Below are 12,178 nucleotides of genomic sequence, written 5' to 3' on the forward strand. Positions count from 1 at the left end.
AGGGGTCGAACCAGAGACATTGAACTGGCCAGACCGTTGCCGGACTTGGTTCTTCCGGGTTGGCGGAACCTTGGACCCTGTATCAGGGAAGTGCGTTTGGAAGGACGAGCAACTAAGAATACCCTTCACGAGGCTTCAGGAGTATATCGATGCAGCGCAGCAAGGGACGTTCGTTCCAGATAGAGAGAACGACGAGCTCACAATGGCCCTCGGGAATCCTGAGCACCCTGGACAGACACAAGGCACGCCAGGCTTCGTTCCGTGGAAGGCTGGGTTTCCAGACGCAGGCGGTTACAAATGCCAGGAGAGGAGGAAGAAAGTGGAGCATACCCAACTGCAGGCGCTGCACGCAAGGGTACAAGCGATAGAGGAACGAGAAGCCAATCGCAGCAAACGACCTGCCGAAGCTTCCCCCGAAGCTACCCCGCCATCTCAGTGGAGAAGCAGCGTGGCTTCCACCGAGCAGCTTCAGCTGGAGCCTGTCTTCACGGCTCCTGCTAGCTACCCCATGGATGCTATCACGGAGTCTCAACATTGCCACCTTATGACGCAGTGGATGAAATTGAAAGTCAAGGCGGCTGTTGGCTCTGTTTTACCTTCTGAACCTGGCGCAACCTATCACTGCCGGCCGATTCCAGAAGGATATGCTAGGGTGATGGTGGATGAAATAACGGACAGATTTGAGGACCTCGAGCTTGACCACCCTACGGGTGATGGGGAGACTCGGCTGGGTTCTTCTCTGAAGACTCCATGCCTGTGGTGGAAGGAGCTCATCAACCTTCCGAACTGGACGCCTCCGTCTCCTCCTCCTCCTCCGGCGAGTCAGGGCACTCCGCCTCCGCCTCCTCCTCCTCCTCCGGTGAGTCAGGGCACTCTGCCTCCTCCTCCACCTCCTCCTCCGACGAGTGATCAGGGCACTTGATGTCTACTACGCAACCTTCTTCTTGTAGACGTTGTTGGGCCTCCAAGTGCAGAGGTTTGTACGACAGTAGCAAACTTCCCTCAAGTGGATGACCTAAGATTTATCAATCCATGGGAGGCGTAGGATGAAGATGGTCTCTCTCAAACAACCCTGCAACCAAATAACAAAGAGTCTCTTGTGTCCCCAACACACCCAATACAATGGTAAATTGTATAGGTGCACTAGTTCGGCGAAGAGATGGTGATACAGGTGCAATATGGATGGTATATATAGGTTTTTGTAATCTGAAAATATAAAAACAGCAAGGTAACAAGTAATAAAAGTGAGCATAAACGGTATTGCAATGCTAGGAAACAAGGCCTAGGGTTCATACTTTCACTAGTGCAAGTTCTCTCAACAATAATAACATAATTGGATCATATAACTAACCCTCAACATGCAACAAAGAGTCGCTCCAAAGTCACTAATAGCGGAGAACAAACAAAGAGATTATGGTAGGGTACGAAACCACCTCAAAGTTATTCTTTCCAATCAATCCGTTGGGCTATTCCTATAAGTGTCACAAACAGCCCTAGAGTTCGTCCTAGAATAACACCTTAAGACACAAATCAAACCCTAATGTCACCTAGATACTCCAATGTCACCTCAAGTATCCGTGGGTATGATTATAGGATGTGCATCACACAATCTTAGATTCATCTATTCAACCAACACATAGAACCTCAAAGAGTGCCCCAAAGTTTCTACCGGAGAATCACGACGAAAACGTGTGCCAACCCCTATGCATAGGTTCATGGGCGGAATCCGCAAGTTGATCACCAAAACATACATCAAGTGAGTCACGTGATATCCCATTGTCACCACAGATACGCACGGCAAGACATACATCAAGTGTTCTCAAATCCTTAAAGACTCAATCCGATAAGATAACTTCAAAGGGTGAACTCAATCCATTACAAGAGAGTAGAGGGGGAGAAACATCATAAGATCCAACTACAATAGCAAAGATCATGATACATCAAGATCGTATCACCTCAAGAACACGAGAGAGAGAGAGAGAGATCAAACACATAGCTACTGGTACATACCCTCAGCCCCGAGGGTGAACTACTCCCTCCTCGTCATGGAGAGCGCCGGGATGATGAAGATGGCCACCGGTGAGGGTTCCCCCCTCCGGCAGGGTGCCGGAACAGGGTCCCGATTGACTTTTGGTGGCTACAGAGGCTTGCGGCGGTGGAACTCCCGATCTATTCTGTTCCCAAAAAGTTTTAGGGTACGTGGGTATATATGGGTGAAAGAAGTACGTCGGTGGACCTCCGGGCTATCCACGAGGTAGGGGGGCGCGCCCTAGGGGGGTGGGCGCGCCCCCCACCTTCGTGGGCAGCCCGGGACTCCCTGGTGAACTTCCGGTACTCCGTGGGCTTCTTCTGGTCCAAAAATAAGTTCCGTGGAGTTTCAGGTCAATTGGACTCTGTTTGATATTCCTTTTCTTCGAAACACTGAAATAGGCAAAAACAGCAATTCTGGGTTGGGCCTTCGGTTAATAGGTTAGTCCCAAAAATAATATAAAGGTGGATAATAAAGCCCAGTATTGTCCAAAACAGTAGATAATATAGCATGGAGCAATAAAAAATTATAGATACGTTGGAGATGTATCAGCACTCAGCCTCCTTCTCCGGAGCATGGCGGCACTCCGCCTCCTTCTCCGCCTGCGCCGGCGCGCCCGAGCAGCCAGCCTCCTCCTTCTCCGCCTCGTCAGCAAGGGCGGAAGAGACCCGCTGCCGCTCCGGCTGCTCCGGCGCGTCGTAGTCCTTCTCCTCCGCCTCGTAAGAAAGGAAAGAAGACAGCCGCAGCCGCTCCGTCTGCTCCGGCGTCTAGCAGTACAACTAGAGGCGGGAGGCAATACAGATTCGGTCCTTCTCTGAAGACTCCAGAGAAGTTACCATACAAGAGGAGCCAGGAGGAAAACGCGAAGATCGTGCGAGCCGAAGTGACAAACTTCTTTGAAGGGGAGAAAGCAAAGAAACATCCACCTCCGGAGGAGAAGGTAGATCCGGTGAAAGCGAAGCGCACTTTGGATGCCCTGAGGAAACCACCAAAGTCTCCGCCGAAAACCAACTATGAGCGCGTTACTGAAAAGGTATATCTCGAAGCGGAGCGGTCGGGAAGTACTATCAATGATCGAAGGTTAGCAGAACGACGAGCTGGGAAAAAAATTGCCCAGCTCGGCGAACAAGCGAACCAATCGTGCCCCCCACTCAAGGTGTCTAGCGATATCGTTGCTAATGATCCGAGGATGGTGCCCGGTTATACCAATCTTGAAGATTACCTGCCCGACGATGTACATTATGATTTCTTGGAGGGACGAACACAGATACCATTACGGGAAGCCTCTCGTCAAAGATGAAAAATCTCTAACAACGATGATGCGAAGATTGCATGATTGGTACGTGAAAACCTGCAGAGAGTCTGGGGGGACAAATACTTTGACGCTGAGAGTTAAAGAGGAGCACGACCTCGTTGGAACTGATCTGTTGTCTATTCCATTTGAGGAGTTCTTCCAGTTTTACAATCAAAAGGCCCTTGATAAATTAACTGTCACTTGCTATTGTCTGTAAGTACTACTTCTATCATTAAGTCTCTACATATAGCTCAACTCTTTCATTGCATGTATTTATAATTATCCTCACTATATTATGCAGATTGAAGATCGTCGAGTGCAGAAAAGCAGAAATGTATGATATTGGGTTCATTAACACAAATCTCATAGATGAATTTATGGTTAAAAAGAGCGCCAAAGAAGCCGAGGCCAACTTGCTCAAATCATTGATAATAAATCAAAAAAAAGATAAAATACTCTTTCCTTACAACTTCAAGTGAGTGTTACTGTCTTGTGCATATTCGATTTACCTTATTACTCGAGCAAGGTTATAGTAATGTAATTGATGACTTATGCATGCATGCGCAACTTGCACTATATTCTCCTGGAGATTAAGCTTGAGCAGAGACTAGTAGTCGTCTTAGACTCGAGACGAAAGATCCCGAGACCTATGCAGACATGACTAAAATTCTCAATAAGTTCAATCGATCATTATCGCACCGTATCGACAACTTTTTGTTCATTTCCTGATATCTCAAGTAATAATTATTTTATTTGTCTTGCAGGGTTTGGAAAAAGTTCACCGCAGAAGCTCCGGGACTGCCGAAGGAGCTGCGATATACATACCCGAAAGTAAGTACTACTAGCTAGCTAGTTCCGCGCATCTCCCATTGATTCTAACTACTTTCATCAATGCCATTTATAATGCTTCATTATCAGTTTGATTGACCTCTATTTCTTGTAAAGTGCTTGTGGCAGGAACAAGGAATGATTACTGTGGATACTACATGTGCGAGTTCATCTACAACGCGACTTGCAAAGATAAGCGGGGCTACTCTAAAAGACAATATGAAGTGCGTAAGCAATAATATTCACAATTTCATTTTATTACACCATCATTTCTGTTGAGTTTCATTCATACATATGTATTAACCCCCTTCTTCAACTTAGACGTGGAAAATGCAGAATGAACTCCTACCAGAAGATCGCATGAAAGCAATTCAAGAGGAATTGGCGGAATTCTTTCTTGACCACGTCATCAATAAAACCGGAGAATACCATGTGAAACTTGAGTTCAGATGCTAGGGAATTGTAAGAGATCTTACATATTGTATATGTATTTAGCCAGTAGCGTCGGATAGATAATACGAAAACTTGTTGTTCGACCAATCTCTCGGAGAAGGAGAGGTCGATCATTTCTCTCGGTATGCATGACAGACTTCTGTACTTAATGGTTTCCTTCATTTGCTTACTAGCTAGCGTGTCGAGGGCCTCTCTATACGTATAGTACGTACCGTCGACCAAGCACGGAGATAAGAAATGACACTTCTCTCTATTAATTAATTAGCTACCTAACACAATATATGAAACACCTTAATTAATCATACAAAACCCCCAAATCCTCCCCCCTCTTTCTGAAAAAAAAAATAAAAACCCTAACCACTGAACAGCTGACGCGTGGATGCCTTTTGGTCCCGGTTGGTACCACCAACCGGGACCAAAGGCCCTCCTGCATGGGCTAGCAGCACCGGCCACGTGGAGGCCCATCTGTCCCGGTTCATGTAAGAACCGGGACTAAAGGCCTAGGGCTTTAGTAACGACCATTTAGTCTCAGTTCAGGAACCGGGACAAATGGGCCTTACGAACCGGGACAATAGGCCCTTTTTATACTAGTGATGGGGTGTAGTACTGAAGATATACTGCACTGAACTGAACTTGTGGCACATACTGGCTTCTAGAGTAGCAGGTGAAGATATACTGCACTGAACTTGTATCACATATAATTGCAGGGATGAGCACATAAAAAAGTTGGCTTCTAGAGTAGCAGGTGAAGATATACTGCCCTGAACTTGTATCACATATAATTGCAACGATGAGCACATAATAAGGTTTTCTGGATAGGGATGCAAGATACATGGATGTGACACATGGAGTAAAAAAAATGAAAGCATACACATTCTTTAATCCATCCAGGTAATACAAATTTTATTGACAGACAATAAATAGACATATTCATGTGGCAAAGAAAGGCAGGAAAATACATCCAGCTCGCAAACCGTGTCTTCGACATCTTCTTCAACTACCGGCTCCTGCTGGGCAACCCCCACCTCGCCCTATCAGTTTTTGCTGTTTTTGCGAGATCAATCGACGATCAGTGCGATTTGTTATTTTGTAGGCGTAAAATGATGGCTCTCTGTGAGTTATTCGAAATATGGTACTAAGTTGTTGCTCTAACCCCATATGTGATGGTTTTGAGTAAATACTTCTTCTTTTCTTTTTTGAGGGGAAACTTTACTCCTTTATTGAATAACGATGTCCCAGGGTATAGTTACAATATCGTCATGAGGCTGTAAAAACCAAACATGTCTACCAGGTGCAAGATTTAAGGAATACTTAGCTAGACTATTTGCTTCTACATTCGAGTTTCTGCTTTCATAAATGAAATTACAATAACTAAAACCAACCACACTGGCTCTTATTTTTTTTGATTATAGCTGCATGCCCATCGATCACTTCAACTAGTGGCCCACATCAAGGCCATGCGTCCTTCAAGCCATGGCTTGTCGTGAAGTTCTTTTACTGCGGCAAGACCTGAATTTAAGAGCAGCTATTGTTGCATCAGACTGTGCAATGTGATACGCGGTATCGAAGAAGGCAGCCAAGGCATGAGCTCGATGATAACAGAAGAAATACGAAGGATGAAGACGACGGCTGGGGATGTATCTTTTAGATATGAAAGACGTGAGGCAAACTTTGATGCACACCATATAGCGCAGAAAGTCTCTTGAATTGATGTCAGGCCGCTATTTAGAGAGCAACTAGTTAACGAGCGCTCCTTCGGAAGCCTCGCAACGATCAGCGTCACTTGGTGCGCTCTCAGCCATTCGCCACGTGCCGCGCTCTGGATGCTCCGTCCGGATTTGTTTTTATTTTATTTTTCGCATGCGTTTTCGGCTTTTTAAACGTGTTTTTTCGGTATTTATTTTTTCGCACGTGTTCCCGAGAGTCATGGCGTGCTTCTCGGAAACGGAAAAAAACGCGTTTTCTTTTTCTTTTTTCCTTTCGCGAGAGTCACGGTTTTGCTTCCGCGAGAGGCACGAGTGTGCTTTCATGAGTCAGGGCCGTGCCTCTCGGGAACGGAATAAAAAACGCGTTTTCTGTTTTTTTTCTTTCGCAAGAGTCACGGTTTTGCTTCCGCGAGAGGCACGGTTGTGCGAAACGGGAAAAAACGCGTTTTCTGCTTTTTTTTCCTTTCGCGAGAGTCATGGTTTTTCTTCCGCGAGAGTCACAGCCGAGCCTCTCGAAAACGGAAAAAACGCGTTTTCTGTTTCTTTTCTTTCGCAAGAGTCACAGTTTTGCTTCCGTGAGAGGCACGATTGTGCTTTCGCGAGAGTCACGGCCGTGCCTCCTCGGAAATGAAAAAAACGCGTTTTGTTTTTTTTTCCTTCCGCGAGAGTCACGATTTTACTTCTGCGAGAGGCAAGGTTGTGATTTCGTGAGAGGCATGGCATGCCTTTTTCGGAAAGGGAAAAACCCCTGCTCCCGGTTCGGTTTTTTCATTTGGTTTTTTTAGTGAAAAAAGTTCATCAAAACCTATCAAAATGGGATCTAGTTTTGAAGATCTCGACGCGAGAAATCCAACAATGAAAGCGCTTTGAGATTTGGACGCGCGGTTTGAGAGATAAAACGTTTTGAATAAACGGATCTACGAAAAAAAGGGAAAACTTATAGGATGTGATAAGTGACGCGTTGCATGTGCGCCACTTGTCATAGCCTGGAGAGTTGGAGTGATCTTTGCAACGAGTACTTCTCAATTAGTGATTTCGCGCTATTTGTGGCTTTTGGAACCCCCTGACTATGTACATCTTGAAATTAATTAATGATAGGTCAGGTGGTTTTCTCTAAAAAAACATGCGCCCATACATCTTACTCTTTTTTCTTGCTCAAAGGAATTTTTTCTTTGTGTTCTAGAAACGTTCATATACTTTTTTTGCGAATAACATTCATTTAGATATGTGTACATATTACATTCGCTCCATGTTTATTTCTGACTTATTCGTCATGTAATTTTATATATAAAAAAAAGATCTCCAGATTGTTCTGTGTGGTTGGTCTCACGTATGCATTTGCATTTTGCAATCATTGATTTTTTTTCATGTGTAAAAAGACCAATAACGCAACCTTGGTACTACGTGTGTCGCAGATCTAGTGCATGACATGGCGCAGCCAGCTCAGCAGTGTAAAGAGAACATGCCAACTTATAGCAAACAGAGTTACAAGAAATACAAAGTTAAAGGGAACGTGCCATTTTTATTGTCAGTATGGTGCTTAATCTGGATTGTGTACTAAATTATAAATTTTTAACCCTCATTGTATACTAAAATTATAAATTTCTGTTATGGTTGATAATCTTTATTTACTGCAGCTATATTTTATTTGTTCGTTGAGATATACGCACACTATAAAGCCAAACGATGGGTAGTCAACCTAGCCTATGCTTGATTATAGTACTGAATATGCTTTTTCGGTGACAACCTAGCCCATGCTTAATTATAGTACACATTATTCCTATTAAAAGCTGTATTAAATCCTAAATATTTATTCTTCTGGTAATGAAATGAATGTGAGGAATAACATCTTGCATTGGTAGAAGAAATTATGTTTTAGTATTTCGATTTTTCTTATGTTCTATATGTCTTTTTATTCTTATGCTTGAGTTTATTGTTTTCATTTCTGTTGGAGATGATTGTCTTTAACCTAACTCGCAAATTGTACAATGCCTAAATTTCTTAGCTATTTGCAAAGATTGATTGGCTGAAATCACAATTCTCCTTCATGCTATTCCGCAACATACATTTTCACCGCCATGCATATTGGGTTTAGGAGCGTGTGATCCTTTTTCTCCCGTTACCAATGTACGGGCATTTTTGCTAGTATAACAAAAAGACCAATAACGCAACCATGGTACATTTATGTCACAGATCTAGTGTATGTCATGGCACAGCTCAAGAGTGTAAAAAGGGACCGTGCAAACAGAGTTACAAAAGTATACAAAGTTTTAGAGATACTTAAGGCAGGAATTTTTGTGTTTTGTTATACGCGTGCAACGCATGCATAGAGGAAACATTCTACAGCTCCACATCATATATTCATCGATCCCACACGGTCATTTTATTTTATTCTATTAGAATAGACATGCATGCATACAATTTATCATCCAGCAGCAGCACACTAGTACGCACGTCTAAGAAGCACCGAGAGCTAGTGGAGTTAATTAACTGAATTAAGTACTACGTTTAAGCAGAAGCTGCACCACCGCGAGCGCGCCGGCGGCGTCCTCGATGTGCGTCTCCTCGCAGACCTTCTTGGGCCATGGGTACGTAGGTCCATGTTTCCTCCAGTCTAGTATGGCAGTAGATAGGTCTCCCCAGTTCTGCATGTAGAAAGGTTGGAGATGGTCGAGCTTCACCGTCGCCGCCTGGCCCCAGCCAGTGCTGAGGGTAGTGGAGATCGAGGACAGGCGGACCGCCTCGCAGACGGTGATGACTATGCGTGCCAAGGCGACCTTGGTGGCGTCGTCCGGCCCGCCGGCGGCATGAGCATATGCCGCCAACTTCTTCACGGCTGCTTCCGCCGCCGTCTTCCCCAGTTCAAGGTTGCTTACCTTCTGCTTGACTTCTTTGCTCTTCTTGCCGCCTAGAAGCGCCCTGTAGGTGTCCTCGCATTCGAGGAACGTAGCGCCGTGGATCAGCGGCTGCTTCCTCCCTGGCGCCACCGCGGAGCGGAACTCGTACCAGCTGCCGCTCTGGGCCTTGAATCCGACGAGGTACACGTTGTCGTCCCTCAGCGCCAGCGTCACCTTCTTGTCGCCCGCTGTGATGGGAACGTGCAGCCACCTCGCCGGCGGCTGCTTCTCGTGTTGCAGGGGGAGAACAGGATGGCCGTTGACGTTGTCTGGGCTCGGGTGAGCGGCCAGAGTGGCACGGAGCTGGTCGATGAAGGCCATGTAATCGTCATTGCCGATGTTGTACGCGGCCGTGACGACCACCGGCTGTGCAGCTGCGAAACCTGCGTCAAAAAAAAGGAAGACCAAACGCAACTTTTGTTAGGGGATTCAATTCAATCAACGAGAAGAAGAACGCGACCAGAATTGTGAGAAAATCAACCAGCTGCAGACGCAAACACTGCTAGCAAGGCTAGCAGGCAAACGGCGGAGGAAGATGAGCCCATCCCTGCGCGCAGCCGACTTCTTCCTTCCTTCCTTCTTTCGTTTTTTGCGGGGAGACTTGTTCCTTCTGTCTGGCTACGTAGTACACTTACTTTGTGCAGTCTCGACCTGGAGTAGTGCTCCTTTTATACCCGGTTTCAGCTGGCGTCTGACGCAACCTTGACAAGTACTCCCTCTGTTCGGAATTAGTTGTCTCGGATATGGATGTATCTAGAACTAAAATATGTCTAGATACATCCATTTCTGCGACAAGTAATTCAGAACGGATGGAGTACTACACCACTCTCTAGGTTGTAGTGTTAATAAGAGCAAGCAGCGGTTTTTTTTGCATCCAATTAATTGCTGGATTTCCCTGTTAGGATAAGCGACGATTCCCTTCCAAGGGGGACACAACACATGCTTTGTTTTGGCCTCAATTATACTCGATGCGGCACTGAGCTTAATTGTTTTTCCACCACCATTAGTTTTCATTCTTGCATATACATAATCATCATCAATTAAGAACGAAATAGCACTCGGAAAAACGACGACCGTCACTTGCGACACTCAACAGGGAGGGTGGCACACGAGATCAGTGGTTCTCCGGTCCGTCACCGTCTAGGCGTAGCCGGCACGGGGTGACGACGAGCCCAAAAACACCAACAAGGGCAGGTTCCGGGTGCTCGCGTCGGAGGATGGGGAGGTGGAGAGCGACGAGGGGACACGGTCTCTCTGCCTCACCCGAGGGCGCCCGCCACAGCACGAAGGTGGTAAACTTCATTCATCCAAGTGACCCGAAGCACCAAAATGTTTGTCCGATCGGAGCCAATATGTTTTTGCCTCTCAACCTTGACAACTAGCTGGATACATCACTAGATATATGTGACACCCACTGATTGATTTGCCACAGTAATTACGTAGTAGACAAACTAGCCAGTGCGTATGGGTTCATGCTACTAAAACAAAGCAGGCCATGATCCCTCATATTCCTACAACTGCTTGGCGTGTTTTGAAGCCATAGTTCCTGCTTGGTCTACATACTAAAACAAACACTGGTGGCCAACTGCTCATGGTTGCGGTTGGAGAGCGCATGGAGTCACCAACAAGACTCTCACTTCGAGCTAGGCACGAGAATTAATGCTCAACATTTTAAGCAGCCCTTCTTTGTCAAGCCGTAGGTTGGCACCAATGAGAGACAAATCATATGTGACTGATTTGTTTTGCTAAATATCAGGTGTTCAAATGTAATTCCAATTTCAAGTTGTACATTTCAAGCGACGAGGGTAGAGCTTTGTCGAGGGTGTGCATGTGTACCACAGTAATATTTTTTGAAACAGAGGCAAGAAAATTGCCTCATCATATTAATTGAGAAGGAATTTAACAACAAAGAACCAAACAAGGGCACAGGTGCGAAACAAACGGGACTACTTTCGCGGCATCAAACTTCTCAAGAGTAATTACGTACTAGACAAACTAGCTAGTACTCCCTCCATTCTTGATTTCAATATGGACTACATACGGAGCCAAATGAGTGAATTTACACTCAAAAATACATCTATATACATCTATATGTAGTTCATATTGAAATCTCAAAAAAGCCTTATATTTAGAAATGGAGGGAGTAAGTGTCGGTGCATGCTACTAAAACAAATTCCTGCTTGGTCTACCTACTAAAACAAATACTGGTGGAATTTCAATTGCTCATGGTTGCGGTTGGAGAGCGCATGGAGTCAGCAACAAGAGACTCACTTCGAGCTAGTCACGATAATTAATGCTCAACATTTTAAGCTTGTTAAGGTTGCGTATGTAGCAAGCCGTAGGTTGGCACCAATGAGAGACAAACCATATGCGCGAATAATTCTGTGCATTCTAGGAAAAAGAAAGATGGGGAAGGAAACCTAAATTTGTGCGGCTAGATATACATTTACTTATATTATATATGATTGCATAAATTTTCTAGTTGTTTGCGAGAAAAAAATACTTCAATTTCTCTGCATTTATCGAGTACATTATAGTGAGGGTTATTAGGTATTATCCAAAATGAATGTGATTTACAAAAGGTCGACATGCCATATAATACTTATAAATTGTTATGTATCTACAGGTAGTATGTACATGTGTATCAGGGTGCGGGTGGGGGAGCCAAGACCATACTTCTATAGAGTTTCCTAAAATATTTTTGCACTGAAGTAAATTGTGTGTATTATATTATTTTTACTTTTGTTAGTGATCCTGGGACATTTTATCCTGCAAAGGTACCTGAAACATTTCACATTGACTATAGATGTGCATAGAGATATACTCCCTCCATTCGGAATTACTTGTCTCGGATATGGATGCATCTAGAACTAAAATACATCTAGATACATCCATTTCTGCGACAAGTAATTCCGAACGGAGGGAGTAAGATTTAATTTACATATATCTCATGTTCTGCTTCCAGCATTCG

The 12,178-nt window shown here is 44.8% G+C and overlaps 1 protein-coding gene across 1 annotated transcript; it reads right to left on the minus strand.

Annotated features, from left to right (window-relative positions):
* Positions 1-8,670: 8,670 nt before the first annotated feature.
* LOC125525108 (ribosome-inactivating protein 9-like) lies at positions 8,671-9,841 on the minus strand. Its single transcript, XM_048690136.1, has 2 exons — positions 9,689-9,841; positions 8,671-9,590 (listed from the first exon to the last, which is right to left on the minus strand). The coding sequence occupies exons 1-2, from the start codon at positions 9,750-9,752 to the stop codon at positions 8,806-8,808; spliced, it is 849 nt and encodes a 282-aa protein (XP_048546093.1). The 5' UTR covers positions 9,753-9,841; the 3' UTR covers positions 8,671-8,805.
* Between the last annotated feature and the right edge of the window lie 2,337 nt (positions 9,842-12,178).

Source organism: Triticum urartu, chromosome 7 (assembly GCF_003073215.2).
Source record: "Triticum urartu cultivar G1812 chromosome 7, Tu2.1, whole genome shotgun sequence".
Lineage (NCBI taxonomy): Eukaryota > Viridiplantae > Streptophyta > Magnoliopsida > Poales > Poaceae > Triticum > Triticum urartu.